Below are 18882 nucleotides of genomic sequence, written 5' to 3'. Positions count from 1 at the left end.
TTGCTAGTGTGTAGAGTTAATTAAATCATTTGGATGATATTCTAGTAGTAAAATTTTTTTGAAATCAAATTGAATAGATTCGGAAAATTTTGAGTTTGATTCTCACTGGAGCAATACCTTTGTGGATAGTCTATGAGTTTTAACCAAACTTATTGGGTGCATTTGATAAAGCAGATAGATTGATTTTCAATGCTAACAGAAATGCTGTGGGACATATGCTAAGCTTAAAGCTGTGGAATATGTTGTGAGATGTTTGACAAACTAAAAATTGATACTAACGGAAATGTTGTTGAGTTAAAGTATTATAATATTAGATTTATAATTTTTATATCAAATTTTGTTATTAAATTTTACATAATAAATATAGTTTTATTTAATGATTTTATAATTATTTTTATTTTTATTAATCTTACATTTAATTTATTAAATAAAATTAATGTTAACTATAAAATTTAAATATTATAATAATTACTTATGTAAAATTAAATAAATTTGATATCACTATAAATAAATTTAATATTAATATAAATATATATAAATTTATTAATATGTTTAATATAAATATGTAATATTTAAATATATAAAAGTTTATAAAGGCATGGGTCCATGCAAAAAGGATTGGGACCCTCAAGGAAAAAATTAATAAAAAAGTATCTTAAAGGCATGAGACCCATGAAAAATGGCATGGGACCCACGCCTTTTTGAAAAATTAGCATGAAAAAATGCAGAGCATTGATCGTCAATGGCCTGATTAACAGATTTGTTGTGACCAACGCCCTGCCAAACAGGCAGATTGTGTCATTAGGTGAGAATTTTTATGCTCACGAGTCTTAACAACTCGAATTTGGGTTTATATAGAATATGAAAAGGTTGAAGTTGAAACGAGGGTTTGACAAAATGGGCTTGATCGGTGTATGTTGCAGCCCATAACGACAGAAATTTGGGCTTGGGCCCTTAAAACAAAGAATCGGTCCACTAGTATCATGCGAACCCAAAGACTGAAGCAGAAAACTGAAAACCTGATCAGACGCCTCGAATTTTCCTCTCTAAACTCCACAAAGCTTTTCAGAGAAGTTCGTTCTTGACTCCATGACTCTTTTTTGTGTGTTCTTAATCATCGTCGAAGCAAGCAATTATAGTTGTCTCTTCTTCAAGATTTTATTTTTTTTTCCCACTGGTCTTTGTAATTGGTTTTGAAACTATTATCATTTTTCTCAGTGCAAACGAAGTTTTTGGATTGGTACTTGAAGATATCTGCTGGGTCAGCTCTTGTTGGGGCTGGCATGGAATTTTTCATGATTAAGACTGGCTTCTGTGTGAGAACCATCCATTCTTTCTCCATCTCCGATTCTACATTTTTTCCTAGTGTGATAATTTGTTTCTTGTTGGACGTGTTATTTGATTGGTTTATGGGGTTTAAGCTCTAGGGTTTAGCATGATTTTGATGAATATTAATCGTAAGTTGGAATGCCATTTCATGTTTCAGGAGATGCTTTACTGGACAGCTTATGGAGGCTGCTTTATCAATTTATGTTTTCTAGTTGCATATCTGCACTGTTTGGTTGGACTAAGAATGTTTTGCTGGAAATTTTATTCTGTTATGGGTTATGTATGATAGAACTCTGCTCATTATAATTGCATCTAGCTACTTTCATTAATGCTTGTCCATGCTCCTTTTGTCGAATATTGAACTTGCTCTATGGCTTTTCACATTCTTCCAATTTCTTGTATTAATTTGGCTGTTATTTTCATTTCATCAGATGACAAAGTAACTGTCCTGGAGTCGGAGAAGCGGGCTTGGGAGAGCTCTCCCGAAGCTCAGGCAATGAGAGAAGCTCTGAATCCATGGAGAAACCATGACTCAGAAGCAGCCAAGAATTCCTAGTAGTTATAATGTCGGAGCTTTGCTGTCATAAAGGTTTGTATATAAGTTGATGTTCTAGACTTCTAGTTGCATGCTGTGGCATAATGCTTGTTATTCGAAACGGATCATTTGCTTAGTTATCTTTATATCACCTTGCAAAGCATGGGTCCTATTCCTGAAGCTACTAATCACACGCAAGCACACGCACACATGAACACAAATATTGAATTTTAGATGCAGCGACCACATTTGGGTCTCCATATATTATGTGGGGTAAGGTCTACGTACATATTGCATGTCCCCAACCCTGTCCATTGCAGGAACTTTATGCATGGGTGTTGTTTACCTTTTTTTTACCGATCATGGTGGGTGTTAAATCAAGCCTTTGATATGGCCTCGTGTGTAGGAAATGCCAAAATATGCAAGAGAAACAGTCAATCACGCTTTTTTCTTGATGATCAAAAACAATAGCGATTCGTTTTTTTCTAATTTATCTCTTACTTGGAACATTGACAGTTTTCTTCTGTACTTTATTTTTGCAGGAAAAGGTATGCTGATCGGCAGAAAAAATTCATTGGAAAGGGTGACTTGCACGTATCTTGTAGACTTCAAAAGCATGACGGTAGTGCAGAAGTAATGCTTCCCTTTACTGGTGAGATTTTGCGTAACAAGGCGATCACCTTTAACCCCGTCTTTTGCTTATTTCTGGTGGCATAACAAGTCGATACCTGCATTACCTATATCGAACCTGTTTGTAAATTGGACTGTGTAATATGTTCTTGATAGCATTATGGTGAATCGAATTGGCAAACTCTAGATTTTTCAATAACTGAATGTAATGCAGCTAATTGTAATAAATGATGGGATTTTCTGATTACTTCATGGACCCTGGAACCAGGTTAAGATCGCTTTGTCGCGACTTTAATGTCACTGTTCAGACAGCTGAGAGGACCTTTTCACTGTGAGGGATAAGATTGTGTGCATTTGTCGCTCTCCGAATAGGGGAGGAAGTTTTACTCTTGGTTTGAACTTTGATACAAAGTTTGGCTTTTGCTTTGGCGCTCAAAAGGCGTCGGTGCTGAAGTGTCCCAAGTCGCCAGATTCAGGAAGACGAGAGCTGCAATGCCATAAAGTTTTGAATCTGACGGCAGGGATTCTTCTAGCACCTATGCCGCTTTGGCAACATACCAGTCTTGTGTGTTGAACTTGAATATATAGGTTATCGTATGGGGGACTGTTTGCAACTGGTTGTTTGTCAAAATAGACAAAGACAATCATATGCTTTACTTGGTTTGGTGGTTGTTGGCCACCGGCTATTTTTGACATATAATCTTGGAACGATAGTGAAGTCGGAATAGCTAGGTGATGTTGTTGGTCATCTATGATTGCAGTTCATTAGAACTTTGAGTTATTGGGAAGTAGGGATCTTGGCGTCTACTGTCTCGGGAGATTTTTCATTTTTGCTAGAATTAGTCTGTTGGACAACTGCAATATTTCTCTCTGGTACCAAGGAGACCTGACCCTGTAATTAGGAAAGTCGCCCTCAAACACGACCCATGGAGTTCGGTGTTCCGTTATCTCTCCCTGTAACTCATGTTCATACAATAGAGATTTGGCAGAGGTCCCTCGAGGAGGCTTGCTTAATGTCAAGTTGACCATGGAGAGATGTCTGTGTTGTTCCAATGAGTTTACTGGCAATGGCATCTTTTGCATCAGATGTGGTCGACTTCAATTCGAGTCTATTTGTTTTGTGTGTGTCCCATTGTTATCTTGATAGCTATTTTATTGATAAGCCGTCGTCATAGGTACTTAGACCCATGAAAACGCGTCTACAATGTGAGAGGAGTTAGACTTTGCTTATAAACCACTCGATTGATTTATGCTAGACCGATGTGAGATATTTAATTAGTCGTGACATAAGATGATAAATATTGTCTATTTGGTTGACTTCAATTCCAGTCTTAAGCCATTGAACATGCACAAAGATATCAGAATCCCCGTTGTCTATCTCAAGCCTCGCATTGGACATTCTTTATGCTTTAGTGGACTTCTCTGGTTGTCCTTTGAAGGGGAGTCATTTTTAGACAGACAAGTTGCCACACTGTAAAATCTTCAAGATGACTACAATGGGGTGGTTTGGTCTTATGTGGGTCCAGGATTTGGTTTCAAACCCTTAATCTTTAAGTTAGTGATCGCCGCACTAATGAAAATCATCTTAATTAAGTCTCTGACTTTGAATATAGAGATGTGATTTTGCACCATGTGTCGGCAGAACCTTGAGTAATCTGCTAATGGCAGACCATTTCATATCATTAGCTAGGTTCCTTACCTTCACCTCCTATGAGTCTCAGATTCTAGAGAATGATCAAGATTGAACAAGTTTTCCATGTTATGGTTTGATATCTTTTGTATGGACATAGTCATCCAACTTTATTAGCTTTAATTATTGCATCTTATCATTAAACAAAGTGGGTTGGAAGCCTAAATAACACTTTATTTTGGTAACCGAGAAAAGCTTAGCAGGTGTACCTTTTAGAGAGAAAAGCTCACAAAACCTAAACTCGGGTTGGATTAGGCACACATTCAAATCCGGTCGACATGTTAGTTGGAACGATGTCAACACAAATCACTTGGAAATGCCATCATAGGCATGTAGTGACAACACCATTAAAACAAGGCTTGAAGAAGAATAATTCTTGAAAAGGAAGGGAGTGGATGGATGACATGAAACCCACCAAATGAATTGGATCGAGTCTCAAGCAAGAAGAACCTACCACAACCCCCTCAAAAGCTATAAAACTCAAATGGCGTGGTCATCATCATCACATTAAATAACATGATCGAATACACTCACAACCTTGCTATATATGTGTGTGTAACTCAACATTGATAACACTCTTTCACCTCCAAACACAGGAGGAATACATGGAGAGACAAATCAATAGTACTACTAGAGTACTGGATATCTCTTCTTTCCTTTTAGTAGAAGGCAGTGCAGATTCGGAGATGGACGACGGATATCTCGACACGTTCATAGCCGGCGATGATGATGATGATGATGATGATGCCGAGTCATGTAGCTGCGATTCACCGGTACTCGACTTTTCCGATGATGATCGACACATGAATGTTCATGGAGATTATCATTGTTGGAACAACTGCAATATGTGGTGGTCTGATTTGGGTATTGAAGGTATGGCACCAGAAGAGGGAGAAGAAGAAGAAGAAGTTAGTCTTGATTTGCATAAAACTAGACAAGCAAAGGATGAGATGGAGGACAAGCTGTTTTGGGAGACTTGCATGGAACTTGGATACCCATAAAAATATATTTATATATATTTCAATCTTAGTTGAGATTGGTTGTGCTTGAATTTGTATGTTTTATGATTATTTCGTCATTACTGTTACATATGAAGTAGCTTAGCTAGGTAAAGCTGAAGTAATTCATGCTTCAATGTGATGTAACATTGTATGCTATTGATACTATGTAGACGTACTATATGTACATTTGGAGTTTGGACATAACTTTCTTAGCCCATTGGGCCTTAACCTGTAATGACTGAAATGATAATCAAAAACCTCTAATTAATGTGTGTAGACCCAAAAGTCTGCAATCAATTTGTAAAGTCGGACGAGACATTCGACAACCTGAAAGATCACACTAGAGATCGACCGTCAAGCTTGGACACCGATGTGGTGTCGGTCGGGAAAGCTCCGACTGTCAAGTCAGTCACTGGTGGGGGAATGTTTTAGTGAGAGAAGTAAAAGGTTTTAGAGAGAGGCAGAGAGATGTACCCAATGATTGAGAGCCTTAATGAGGAGGGGTCCTCTCATATTTATACTTTTGTAGTGTTCTGGTCACGTGATCTGCATGTGTCGACTCATACGGACGGGCCTTGGGCTTTGATATGGCGCAAGGACTTAAGTAGCAACTTCCTTGACAGCATGGGCTTGAAGTCTTTTGGGTGATAATTGGGCTTCTAAGCCATTGTGTAGACCAAAATTCATGGACTTCTGGAGTAGGCAGCCCAGGCTCTCGTGGGCCTTTTGGGCTAGACTCAAGACTCTCATGGTCTTTGCAAGCTTAGCTAAGACTCTCGTGGGTCTAGCATTTGTCGGCAATGCATTGCATATAAGTAAGTCGTGCACGGCAATGCATTGCATAGGTAGCAGGGTTTGCTTAATCTTTAGATTTAAGATTAATTAATTAGGTTTCGGGAGAGCATCGCGCGGTAGTAGTATGCATGTCCAAGCAATATGGTTCGGCGAGCTATATATATATGTAGGAGGACTCTGCAACAAAAGGTGTCGAGTGTGTTGACTTTGCATAAATGAGTTTTCTTTATTTATTAGTTTAATTATATAATTAGTTAATTAATTTCTTCTTAGTTTAATCGTTGGGGTGGCATAATATTTAATCTTCACACAGTTTTGATACAGGTTGTCTTTGAAAGTTTCAACCTAAGAAGCCATGTCTGTCTTATACTTGTGGGATTATTAATGTTTTTTTTTTATCAAGAGGGAATCAAAGACTAAAGGTTCATATAAATTAATCTGAGTAGGAACTGGCTCTCTCTCTCTATATATATATATATGTCATAGCTAATTAGCTCACATATCACAATCAATCACAGAATTAAGATATAGCCAGCGAGTGATCGATCGATCAAGAGAGAGAGAGAGAATGATGAGGAGCAGATTTAGTTTGTTGCTGATAAGTTGTAGTTTGTTAATGTGTATATTTGTGGGAGTATGCCATGGAGGGGAATTGAGAAAGAAGTTTTACAAAGAGAGTTGTCCACTTGCAGAGGATATTGTCAAGAACATCACTTGGACACGAGTAGCTAACAATGTTACTCTGCCTTCAAAGTTGCTCCGCATGCATTTCCATGATTGTTTTGTTAGGGTTAGTACGTATATATATCTGTCTCTCTCTGTGTGTGTATATGCATATCATGCATGTAACAATATTTACTAATTTGATGCCTTAAGTTGCTGATTAAGTAATCGGATTGTTGTTTTAGGGTTGCGACGGATCGGTTTTGATAGACTCTACATCGAACAACCCAGCAGAGAAGGAAGCAGTGCCAAATCTGACTTTAGGTGGATTTGATGTGATAGAGGAAGCCAAGACACAGCTTGAGAAAACATGTCCTGGAGTTGTCTCTTGTGCTGACATTCTTGCTTTAGCTGCTAGAGACGCTGTTTCCTTCCAAGTAAGTACCCTACACGTACTAGCCAATGATGGTGTTGGCATGGTGTAAGATGTATGATGATCATACTCTTCCCCTAGGATTCACCCAGGAGGCATGTGTCCATGGACTTGTCTAGCATACATAATTTGCGGCCTAGTATGCAGATCTGGTGGGCGGTGGGTTTACCTAGAGCACACCCCCGAAGGGTAGTGGCTGCGGGTCTCACCTTACACAAAAAAGTATCCTACGTAATATACAATGACAATAATGTATTCAACAAAAATTATACTATCCTACTTTACTATATTTTGCATATGTATACAGTTCAATAAGTCGATGTGGGAGGTGCTAACTGGAAGAAGGGATGGAAGAATCTCGCGACAATCGGACGCACTAGCGAACCTCCCTACCCCCTTCTTCAACTTCACAGCACTCAAACAATCTTTCTCCAGCAAAGGCTTAACAGTTACTGATCTTGTTGTTCTTTCAGGTATATATTTTTTGGGTACATGATTTATCATATTTTTAATTTTTTAACCAAAAACATATTTTGAAGGATTCATATTTTAACATCACCCCAACTACGTCCTCATCTCAACATCACATCTAATATTTCTAATATTTTACAAGAGAAAATAGAGGAGGGAAAAAATAAAATAATGATTTGATGGTTTTTGAGGATGATGGGCATACCCCCAAATACATCCACATAAAATGGGGTATCAGATGGGGTTCTTTTTGGAGTTGTTGAAAGTGATAAAAATACCCACCCATTTTTGGGTACCTGTTGAAGATGCTCTAAAGGCTTAAATATAGTGTGATATATAGACTTAGACCCAAAAGACAAAACATATCAATTTCAAGTGTGACAAAATTAAGTTTTAACCAAATTGAGTACATGTATTAATTTGGAGCAGGTGGACACACAATTGGGATTGGACATTGCAATTTCTTCAGCAACAGATTGTACAACTTCACAGGAAAAGGAGATCAAGATCCATCACTAAACTCAACCTATGCTGCAACATTGAAAAGCCAGTGCAAAACCCTAACAGACAACACAACATTCGTGCCGATGGACCCCGGAACCTTTCTATCTTTCGATGCCAATTATTACAAAGTCTTGAAGCTTAATCAAGGCCTTTTTCAATCTGATGCTGCACTCCTAACCAACAAGGGTGCTAGCAACATCGTCGACGAGTTGGCGAGCTCGAACAAATTCTTCACTGAATTCGCTCAATCGATCAAGAGGATGGGCGCGATCGAAGTTCTTACAGGGTCTGTGGGAGAGATTAGGAAGAAGTGTAATGTGATTAATTAACTCTTGATGCAGGAGACATTTGAATTAATTTGGTTTGAGTGTACTTATTGATTAATTATGTGAAAGTTTTGTATCATCGAATAAAAAGGGTCTTATATGATTCATAAACAAAATAAACCAGTAAACTAGTAACAAAGAATAATGATACCATTTATATACACACATATATACACACACATATATATACACACTCACCATAATGGCTAATTGAAGAAATTACCAAGAACTTACTTTGAAATTCGAATCCCCTAAAGTGCGGTGTTTCGCGATTATATACCCGATATTTATCATGTAGGTTGGAGCTCAGTGTGACCGTGTCTTGGATGAGTTTCTCCTTATAAGTAAAAAAAAATATCGCCATTTTGAACCGATTAACTAGCTACTATCGTTGAAGAATAATTTGCAAAAGCCATTAGTCCCTTAATTAACCGAAAGTCAACGGATTAATTAATAAGATCAGAGGATCATGCATGATCGTGCAGCGACATTGTTTGGTATCTTCTGCTTTGAAAAAAGAAAACGCAGTATGGTCAACGGGGTAGCTCTGCCGTGAAGGGGTAATTCAGAAATTTCACTGCCGGCCGAATCAGTTATTTGTCATACAAGTTGCGGCTAAAGAGAATTGGGTTGTTCCGCTCACGCAAATAACCGCCTCGAAGCCTTCACCACATTACTATTCACAATTACGGAATTGTCCGAATCACCCTTTCATTTTTTCAACAGACGCTATCTTTGACCTCCCTGCTCTCTCTCTCTCTTCGCATTTCCTGTTTCTTTCCAATGGCAAGCGACAAGAAACAGGAATCCAAAGTAGATATATATTTCATAAAAAAAATTGATTAATTTCACGTTTTTACTTTTGTTAATTCAATAAAAATCTATTGGATTTGATCAGTTTCTTTTTCTTTCATTTTTCATACAGGTTGTGGTCGTAGAATACAAAATCTCCATGCATTGCAATGCATGTGAAAGAAGCGTAGCCAAAATCATTGCCAAATTCAAAGGCATGTACACACATTCATTGATCATATATATATATATATATAATGTTTTCATTGGATTGTTATATATATACATTGATTATTGATATGCATATATACATGTAGGCGTAGAGAGGTTTACGACGGACATGAATGCACACAAGGTGGTGGTGACGGGTAGGATTGAGGAGCAGAAACTTTTGAAGAAATTAAGGAAGAAGACTGGGAAGAGAGTAGAGATAATCATCCATGATGATAAGAAGAAGAAGAAGAAGAAGAAAGAAGGTGGTGATAATAATAATAATGGAGATGATATTGGTGGATCATCCAAAGATGGGAATACGGCTATGGTGCATGATCAATATTGTTGCAGAGAGAGCGAGGCAATATTCATGATGTTTAGTGATGAGAATCCAAATGCATGTTCAATTGTCTAAATTTCTCCCCAACTAGATAGATTCATTCTTTGGATGCCTGCATGCATGTTTAATTCACTTCTATACATACATATAGGTTATATAACTATAGCTTTAGATCCGATTTCCTCCAATTTTATGGGAAGTTGATATACGAATACATACGAACTATATGATTAATTGTTAATCAGATCATGATCTAGATTTTTTTGTTTTATTACTCAAGATTCTAGTTTTGGGTGTGACAAAGTCGAAACATCTTTGTATATATATAAAATTATATATGGAATCCTTTTCTTATGATATGTAACAGTAAGAACATTGATCGAATGGTAACACCAACACCATTAATGGAGTTAGTTTGTAGGACAAATCGACAATTCTCTCAACTACTTGGGTGATAGTCTAGTGATGAGTTTTTCTGGGGTTAAACTGTATGGACTCAGAAAGTCTTAAGTTCAATTCCCACTAATTAAAGCAATACCCTTGTGACCATGTGCAGGACTTTGACTTAGTTTACCCTGTCGTCAAGTAAGAAATTTTTGTACGTGCGGGTCTGATAAGTACCTAAGAACTCAGCATCACCCACTAACAAACCCAATATTGTTTGCATCTCTATGCAGAGTACTATATGGTTATGGAAAATGACAAAGAGCCCAAAATTTGGTAACTCAAAGGAACCCAAATCTAGTTGGCATGTCCATATCAGCATCCTATACGGATAGAATTTGAAATTTGAAAATTTCACACAAATATCACTCTCTCCCCTCCCCCTCACACACACACACTCTCTCTTTCTTCTCTCTCTTCCTCTCACTATCGGTGGCTAGGTCACAACATGGGTCAAGCACCTCCGGTGGCTGTTCCTACCGATAGATGGCTGGGCTAGGTACTCCTCAATGCGGGGAGTCCAGTGGTGGTGCCCGTTTGCAAAGGCAACGTCGGAGGCGGCCGGATCTGACGTTCGAAGGTCCAGCTCCATGGCAAATTCCTTTGGATTTTCTGGTTAATCTTGCTACTATATCCGGTTGATGAGGGCTGGATTGTGTTCCTGATTATTGTCTGATCATTTTGGGACCAACACCGACACCAAACGTCGCCGGACGTCAGAGTTGTCGTCGGCCAGTGGTGGAAGCGGGGAGAGAAGAAAGAAGGGGAAAGAGAGTTTGTTGTTGCTCACATGCGCCACAGCAAACTCTAAAGCAGAGATGAGTTCTTCCTAACTAATCCACTTGAATGGGTCAAGGGTATGGGTGAGAATCCATTGTGTGCTATATGTGGGTTTGGTTATAGGAGGATCTTTGTACGATGAAGGAGCCATACCAAATAAACAATTCTTTCTCATTCTATTTTTTTGAATTTATTTTGTTTTCCTCTAAAATATTCAATTTGCTTCTCTAATAAAATCAATGAAATATCCCCAATCCATTGATTTTATCAATGGAATAGCCCAAATCCATTGATAAAATCAATGGAATAAGTTATTTCGTTGATATAAATCAGCAGAATTATTAATTTCATTGTTTTTAGTTAGTATTGAAAAAAAATTAGATCGGTGTGTCGACAACCATGATCGATGGTCGGATGATTGATGTTTGTTTTCACCGTGAAAATAAGAGAGAGAGAAAGTAGGGGTCTCTCCGTCTCTGACTATCTATGAGATAAGAGAATGAAAGTCTGTGAATTTCAATTTTCTCTCACTTGTATAATCATCAGCTGAGTCATACCGCCACCTAGATTTGGGCTACCATAATTTTGGGCCGACTAGCACCATTGTATTGTTATTGCACACCTGGTATTTATTTTATTACTACTTTTGTTATTGGACCTTATGTTAATACATTGATGTGTCAATTAATTGATATAATTCATGTGTCCAATCATAATTCCACCCATAGTGACTAGTTAGGTCCAATAAGAGACTAAATTTCAATGGTGTCGGCTATCAATGGGGTTCTTGTCGTGTACATTCATGTTTCCAATGGCAATTTGGTTCACTTTGGTTGCTCAGAATTTATTTCTCGTCGTGTAAAAGAGAATAAGCAATCTGGTCTTGAAGTCTAGTGCCGTTGAATATGAAAGACAGAAGAAATTTAATTACATTGTAATCAAGATTGAAGTCTAGTGCCGTTGAATATGAAAGACAGAAGAAATTTAATTACATTGTAATCAAGATAGTGAAGCTGCTACATGAGATGGTTGGTATGTGCAAAAGTTTTACACTAATATAGGTAAACCAACTCTCGTATACAAGGCTCCCATAGTAAGTAGGGTCGCGGACATAATATGTGAAGATGTTTTTTATAGGAATTGAATCTATGACCTCTAGGTTACACCACTGGGCCACATGTTCTCTTGTGGTAAGTCTTCGAAACAAAAATTACAAGATATTTACATTGTCGGGGGAACGTGAAATCGCTATGCACTCTCAGTTTCTCAATGACATGGTTTCTAGAGCCTCCCTTTTTAGTCCAAGTATGTTGAACACTGTGGCTGCAATGTGGGACGAAGTGAGACCGGCTTCGGCCAACTGGTCAGCTGGCGATCCATGGTCGATATATCTATCAGGAAGAACAAGTGGTCTCCACTGCAACACGAATTTTAAAACCGAAAACTAGGGTTAATATACGCAGTCTAATGACTCTTGATTTACAGATACTTTACGGCAGTATTAATCTCAACAAGAGAAGAAGTTCCACTTTTGAAAATTTTAAGCAGCCTCAAGTTCTATGCTAAACTATGTAAGAAAAAGTAAAGGAATGTAAGCGTTTGGAGTAACTAAGATTGCGGTATACCTTTAATTTACCATCGAGAAGACCTTCAAGCGCCATGAACTGAGCAACATGAGATCCAAAGCCACCAATTGATCCTTCTTCTACTGTAATCAACACTTCATGCGATTTTGCTAGGCTGCAAATGAGGGTGCGGTCCAATGGCTTGCAGAATCGTGCATCTGCAACGGTTAACTGCAAGCCATGAGGTTCAACCAGAGAGGCAGCGGCTAAACAGCTCTGAACTGCTGTCCCATATCCCAATAGTGCTACTCTCTCCCCTTCAATCAATATCCTTCCCTTCCCAACCTGTACAAAATTATCGAATAGATCATTAAGATTCCATAGAGAAGGCAAGCTGGATGAATGCCTTTACAGTGGAGACTCAATTGAACTTTACCTCAAGTGGAATCCCTTTGTTTCCTGGGGGAAGCTGAATGCCTATCCCATTACCTCTTGGATATCGGAAACAACTAGGCCGATCATTTATGGCAGCAGCGGTAGCAACCATGTTAAAAAGCTCTGCCTCATCAGCAGGAGCCATCACAACCATATTAGGAAGGCATGCCATGAAAGTGACGTCAAACGACCCACAATGTGTTGGACCATCTGCACCGACCAGTCCGGCTCTGTCCATTGCAAATCTTACAGGCAGCTTCTGTAGGTCGACGTCATGTATCACCTGGAATAAGTGGGAAGAGCACATGCTTAATGGAAAATTTTCCAAAGTTATATTTATGTATTTAACTGGAACAAGAGGAAGGAAAAAGCTATTGACTTGCCTGGTCATATGCCCTCTGCAAGAAGGATGAGTATATTGCACAAAAAGGTTTGATGCCTTCACAAGCCAACCCTGCAGCAAAAGTAACGGCATGCTGCTCTGCTATCCCAACATCAAAGCATCTTGTGGGGAAGCGGCGAAGGAAAAGATTCAATCCTGTTCCACCACCCATTGCAGCATGAATTGCAACGATATCTTTATCTGTCTCCGCTTCAGCAATCAAAGCCTCGGCAAAATAAGTTGTGTAAGACTTCGTAGGAGCCCTTGCTTTCAACTGATTTCCCGTAGCTGGATCAAACTTTGCTACTCCTGAAAAGGGAAACCAAGTATTCAGTTATCCTTCCTATTACATCTTGATTGTCGCGAAGTCAAGTGATTTATGAATCCCAGAGACCACAGTAATGAGTAATGACATTCCAATGACCAATTTAAGTAGTCAATTCATTTGTCTCCGTTATCCTATATGTCATGGAAATAAAGTTAAGATTTCAAGTCAGCCTTCCGCTCAAACAACATAGACATTTTAATTTGATAGTACCATGATACTTGTCTGCAGCCCTCTCTGCATATGGATATCCACGACCTTTTTCCGTGACAACATGTATTAGGACTGGACCTGTCGTCTTTGTACTCTTCACCTCTTTGAGAATGGAAACAAGATCATCAATGTTGTGGCCATCAACAGGACCAATATAATAAAGTCCAAGCTCTTCAAACAATGTAGAGCCAGAACCACTGATCATCCCCCGAGCATATTCATCAACTTTGGCTGCCAGTTCATGCATCGGTCCACCGATTTGCTTGGTAACTCCCTGCAACAAACTCATTATCAATAAAACAAGAACCTATACTGAATACATTCCAGGATGAGAGTGTGTGCATACAGACTTCCATGAGGCATTTCTTACCTTTGCAACCTCTCTCAGTTCTCGGAGAGGCCTGTTTGATTGCAGCCGACTAAGAGCACTGCTCAAAGCTCCTACTGGTGGAATGGGCCCATCGAGAGTAGCTGTGGGCAAAGAAACCTGTTTGTTGTCATTAAGGATGACAATCATATCAGTATCCAGGTACCCTGCATTATTCATGGCTTCATAAGCTTGTCCCGCTGTCATGGCACCGTCACCTATTACTGCAATAACATTGTTCTTTCTACCTTTTAAATCCCTTCCCACAGCCATCCCTGATCAACAAAACAACCGTAATCAATATATGTTATTCTGAAATATACAGAAACTAGGGGCAGGCTGTATTTGTTTTACTCGAGGATAGTTTATGTCTACAATTTGGATCGACAACCAACTCAGCACTTGATCATTAGGATACAGTATCTGCATAAGAATATTATGCATGCAAGGAAACTCATGGGCAATCAAACCAAACCTAATTTAAAGCAGTTCCCAACAAATTACTAACGTAGAAAAAAGATATTGAGTCCCTAGTTCGAACTTTCATCAACAATTTGCCATTCAAGATAGCCGGCCTTAGTATAGAAAAGAACCGATGGAGTCACCTTGATGTAAATTCATATGAGTTCTAGATTCAAAAGGAGCAGATTCCTATTACCTAAGCCAGCAGAGATGCTAGTGGAGCTGTGACCAGCACCAAAGCTATCATATTCACTCTCCGAACGCTTCGTGAATCCGGACAACCCATTTGTCTGTCTTATTGTGCTCATCTTATCCCTTCTTCCAGTAAGGATTTTGTGGGGGTAAGTCTGCAATACGATACCAGAGAAATAAAAAATAGAACAACTAAATCATCCAAAATTTCTATTCTGATGTTAAGCTACAACAAATGAAAATTTGAAGATTGCTTCAGAACCTGATGACCAACATCCCATAGTATCTTGTCTTGAGGACAATTGAACACATAATGAAGTGCCACAGTGAGTTCCACGACACCAAGGCTAGAGCCTAAATGACCCCCAGTTTTGGAGACATTAAATATGACATCGGAACGCAGCTCATCTGCAAGTTGATTCAGCTCCTACAGCAATAATTATAGTATATATGAGGATTCCTAGATACATGTTTTACTTCACAATTTGTTACTAAGCACATACAATCAAACAAGCAGGGTCTTAGCTGAGTACCTTCATAGATAGATTCTTCATGTGAATTGGATAGTTTACGGTGTCCAGGAGAGGTGTCGGTGGTTTTTGAGAATGATACTCTCCCATTTCTGACAGTGATGCACAAACCCCTTTTGGCCTTTTCCCCGGCTGCAACTAAACAGAAGAAAGCTACCAATTTTTAACAGTTTCGTTTGGCAAGTAAAACTTCACAAAATTGAAAAAAAAAAATTCCAACTCCAAAATGAACAAAACCCATTAATCTTAGCCGAGTTTAGGCACATGGGGATTCTTCGATATGTGTAAAGATTGGCAGAACAGATAGACATTTCAAACCTGATTGAGTCTGTCTAGAGACAGGCAGAACAGATCCGGTCCACATAACAAATGAGAAGATAAAGAACTGGTCTTCTGAGAATCCAAAAGGCATGCCTTGTTGATTTGAGCAGGGAAAGAAAATGCACAGAGAGCCATTACAGACCCACCAACAGGAGCACCAGCAAAGAGGCTTAAAATTGTCCCAAAATCACATGCAATTGACACAAAGAGAGCACAGTACGTATTGGCAAGTGCAGAGATGATGAAGAAAATGAAAAAGATGGTTCTCTTTGTCCACTAAGTAGGACTGGTGATAGTGGAGAAGAGGTTAAAAAGCAAGATAGAGAGAGGTGGCCATTATAGCCTTCCATATTCTTAGTAGTCCATTTATGGCAGTGGCACAACAGTGTTTCAGACAGGCTGACTCTCATTGGGCCAAGTCATCAGAAATCACAAATGGATAGCTTTGCTGTATGGATTATGAATAGGTACTAAATCAATATTATTGACTAACCTTGCAAATGTTTTTGAATAAAGTTGTGGAAACGCGCTGTGAAACACACCAAATTAAAATTGTGGACCTCATTAGGTCCGCGATTTGATTGGTACCTCTTTGTGTAAAGGGTGCGTTTTGACAAGAGATCCAGAAATCTTGAGTTATCATGGGTTGACCCAGTCGTGAGCTTATCTTGTAGCACCTAGCGACACAGGCTTGGGACTTACAGGTTGAAACTCGAAATGTGCTAAAAGTAACGAACACATAAACAAATTTCCGAACACCACCACCACAGAAGCTCATTTCCTTGACCCATATGTACGCAGAAAAGATAGTACAACTACAAACACAAACCAAAGAGGCTAACTCTCAGCATCTGGGTAGCCATTTATCTAGTCTGTCAGGTTAGCTGACCAAGGCCATTAGACAGAAGGCCATTCACTCATTCTTCCTGTATAGAGTGCGAATGGGACTAAGTAGTCTAGATTGGGCAGGTCAAAATGAAAAATAGAATGACGAACACATTAAAAGCGTCAAATAGATAGAAACATTTTATTTTTCTTGGTAACGAAAATTTCTCAACCCAAGATGTGCACCGAATAACTGGGTCAGCTCAACAGATAGAAACTACTGCATCAGTTTCCTCATCCTCTCTGCTTAGTACATAAGATGTCTATTTCCCAAATGACACGAATTTTCAGAATCAAACACAAACATGTTTCAAGGTTAATCAAACATGATTAGATGTTCGATCGGTAAGAGAACATTCAAGGCCTAGTTGAAAGGATTTCATGTCACTACAGCAAACACACAGACACACAACACATACAATTACATGCACCCACATCACAATATTTCCAAAAGATCAAAAGGAGTTTCAGAACAGAACATGGGGATGGATTTCAGAGAACACAACCGCTCCAATATGTCTAAGCAAACCAAAAAAAAAAAGAAGCATATTTGATCCAATCAACTGAATGATAGCCAAAGGATGACAAATATGGAATGACATCTCAAATCACTTCATTTTCGCCTCTGTAAACAGAACATATCGGTTAACACGAGGATCATATTTACGAAACTCAAGCTTATCCAAAACTCTCTTAGAACTCTTCCTCTTGACATAGAAGAAGCCAGTCCCAGCAGCTGAGACAAGTCGGATGAACATGAAAGTCTTCTTCTACTTGTCACCCATAGCTGAAATTTAAAAAAGAAAAAGAAAAAGAAAAATCAATTCACTTCTAAGAAGCACCGATAAAGGTGCGGGGATACAGGGTTTAAGCTTGAGTTGAAACAGACTAACAGAGTCAAGTTAAAGAAATACCCTTGAGAATGGAGTGAAGATTGGAGGGATACTGGAGAGTCGGAGTCGGAGACTAACGTCGGCGTTGGGCAGTAAACTGATGTGAATGTGATGATCCATAGATTGAAGCTGAAGCCGCCCTTTGTAATCTTTTAATGGGCTTGGGCCTTGGGCTTTTTACCTTTTAATAAAGAGTGAATGGGTATATCATATGTAGCGTATGGGTTTGGTCCATAGATGAGCGTGGGCTGTTATTAATGAAACTTTCAGCCCATTACTTAAGTTTCAGCCCATATTTATTAAAATAACTAAGTTTTTGGCCCAAGAGTACTGCAGCTTAATGTGACATCAGGGGTGCATCATCTTCCAGCCCAAGAGGGAGTTCACATTTATGTTAGAAAGAGGTATTGTCCGCTCCGGGTCTCACCTTTTTACATTTTTATCTTTAAAATAACCATCTTTGTTGAGAGAGATTGAATCTTTATTCATAAATCACCTTACGGTTTGACCTTTTCCAAATTAAATACATATACTTGACTAAATAGGATTGTTGGTTGGCAAGAAAACCTTTTTTCACATTATTTTTCAATAGCAAAAAAACAAAGTCGCTCATCTTGGTGAGCAACAACTTTGACATTTATATGCTTTACTTCTCCAAGGAATACAAATATAAATCAGTTGCCCTTGCCAGAAAATGTTCACCTCAGGAAAAATGGCAGTCTGAGCTTTTCCACTAGTTGTTAAAGCCATCAAACTTTGATAAAAATACACTTTTCAATATTTGTAGGCTTTCACAGTTTCACATTCTCTATCAACTAAAATAAAATAAAAACACAGTCCGCAATTATTGGAGGCATGTCATCACAACACGTGCCGTCATCTTTCATCTGAAGAGCTGGCTCACCTTCCACACTCGACTTCAATTTCACGCTTCACCCACCCTAAATTAGTCTCTAATAGGGTGAGGTGTGTGTCTTCATTTTTGTTAGGGTATTTGTGGATGCAGAAACCGAGTTGTCTTATTCTGACGTTTTCAATCTATTTAGGCATGGTTCGTTTTGATCATCTTCAGCTCCACATGTATTTATTTGCAATCAAAAAGATTATGGAGCATCCTCGAGTTTAGGTATTGTTCTTCCAACAATAAGCATCTCTTGTACAATATGAGAAATAGCAAATCCCTCTAGATCCCAAACCTCCATTCCTCCTATCGTCCTCAGTTGGCCATTGCTCTAAGAGGTTGTGGTGATCTCACATCCCTCACTTAAAACTCATAATCACTTTTTTAATTTGGGAGAGTACCCAAGTGCTAAAGTCCAAAACACAATGGCGCGTGCAAAATGAAGAGCGTGGGATTCCTTGAAAA

The 18882-nt window shown here is 38.7% G+C and overlaps 4 protein-coding genes and 1 pseudogene across 5 annotated transcripts; 3 read left to right on the top strand and 2 right to left on the bottom strand.

Annotated features, from left to right (window-relative positions):
- The first annotated feature begins 968 nt into the window (after nt 1–968).
- On the top strand, nt 969–2741 carry LOC120013854. The gene is made up of 4 exons (XM_038865812.1): nt 969–1073; nt 1219–1314; nt 1761–1918; nt 2407–2741. Coding segments are annotated over exons 1-3 (222 nt in total). The 5' UTR covers nt 969–1072; the 3' UTR covers nt 1886–1918; nt 2407–2741.
- A 3779-nt stretch (nt 2742–6520) lies between these two features.
- On the top strand, nt 6521–8467 carry LOC120013850 (peroxidase 3-like). The gene is made up of 4 exons (XM_038865807.1): nt 6521–6770; nt 6889–7080; nt 7384–7549; nt 7977–8467. The coding sequence occupies exons 1-4, from the start codon at nt 6549–6551 to the stop codon at nt 8378–8380; spliced, it is 984 nt and encodes a 327-aa protein (XP_038721735.1). The 5' UTR covers nt 6521–6548; the 3' UTR covers nt 8381–8467.
- A 693-nt stretch (nt 8468–9160) lies between these two features.
- Nucleotides 9161–9797, top strand: LOC120012667 (heavy metal-associated isoprenylated plant protein 19-like). The gene is made up of 3 exons (XM_038864104.1): nt 9161–9190; nt 9303–9384; nt 9487–9797. Exons 1-3 carry the CDS (start codon nt 9161–9163, stop codon nt 9795–9797), a joined length of 423 nt encoding a protein of 140 aa, XP_038720032.1.
- Nucleotides 9798–11906: 2109 nt separating this feature from the next.
- On the bottom strand, nt 11907–16890 carry LOC120013458 (probable 1-deoxy-D-xylulose-5-phosphate synthase, chloroplastic). Of its 2 annotated transcripts, none has more exons than XM_038865267.1 (10): nt 15736–16890; nt 15421–15555; nt 15150–15314; nt 14892–15042; nt 14237–14508; nt 13867–14140; nt 13330–13637; nt 12948–13229; nt 12572–12856; nt 11907–12363 (listed from the first exon to the last, which is right to left on the bottom strand). In XM_038865267.1, exons 1-10 carry the CDS (start codon nt 15871–15873, stop codon nt 12205–12207), a joined length of 2169 nt encoding a protein of 722 aa, XP_038721195.1. In that variant the 5' UTR covers nt 15874–16890; the 3' UTR covers nt 11907–12204. The 2 variants fall into 2 exon arrangements, with proteins under 2 accessions (XP_038721195.1, XP_038721197.1); XM_038865269.1 differs by having other exon boundaries at nt 15421–15549.
- Nucleotides 16891–17047: 157 nt separating this feature from the next.
- On the bottom strand, nt 17048–17408 carry LOC120013459 (annotated as a pseudogene).
- Between the last annotated feature and the right edge of the window lie 1474 nt (nt 17409–18882).

This window comes from Tripterygium wilfordii, chromosome 13 (assembly GCF_013401445.1).
Source record: "Tripterygium wilfordii isolate XIE 37 chromosome 13, ASM1340144v1, whole genome shotgun sequence".
Lineage (NCBI taxonomy): Eukaryota > Viridiplantae > Streptophyta > Magnoliopsida > Celastrales > Celastraceae > Tripterygium > Tripterygium wilfordii.
The sequence above is the reverse complement of the archived record's forward strand: the minus strand, read 5'-3'. Positions and strand labels throughout refer to the sequence as shown.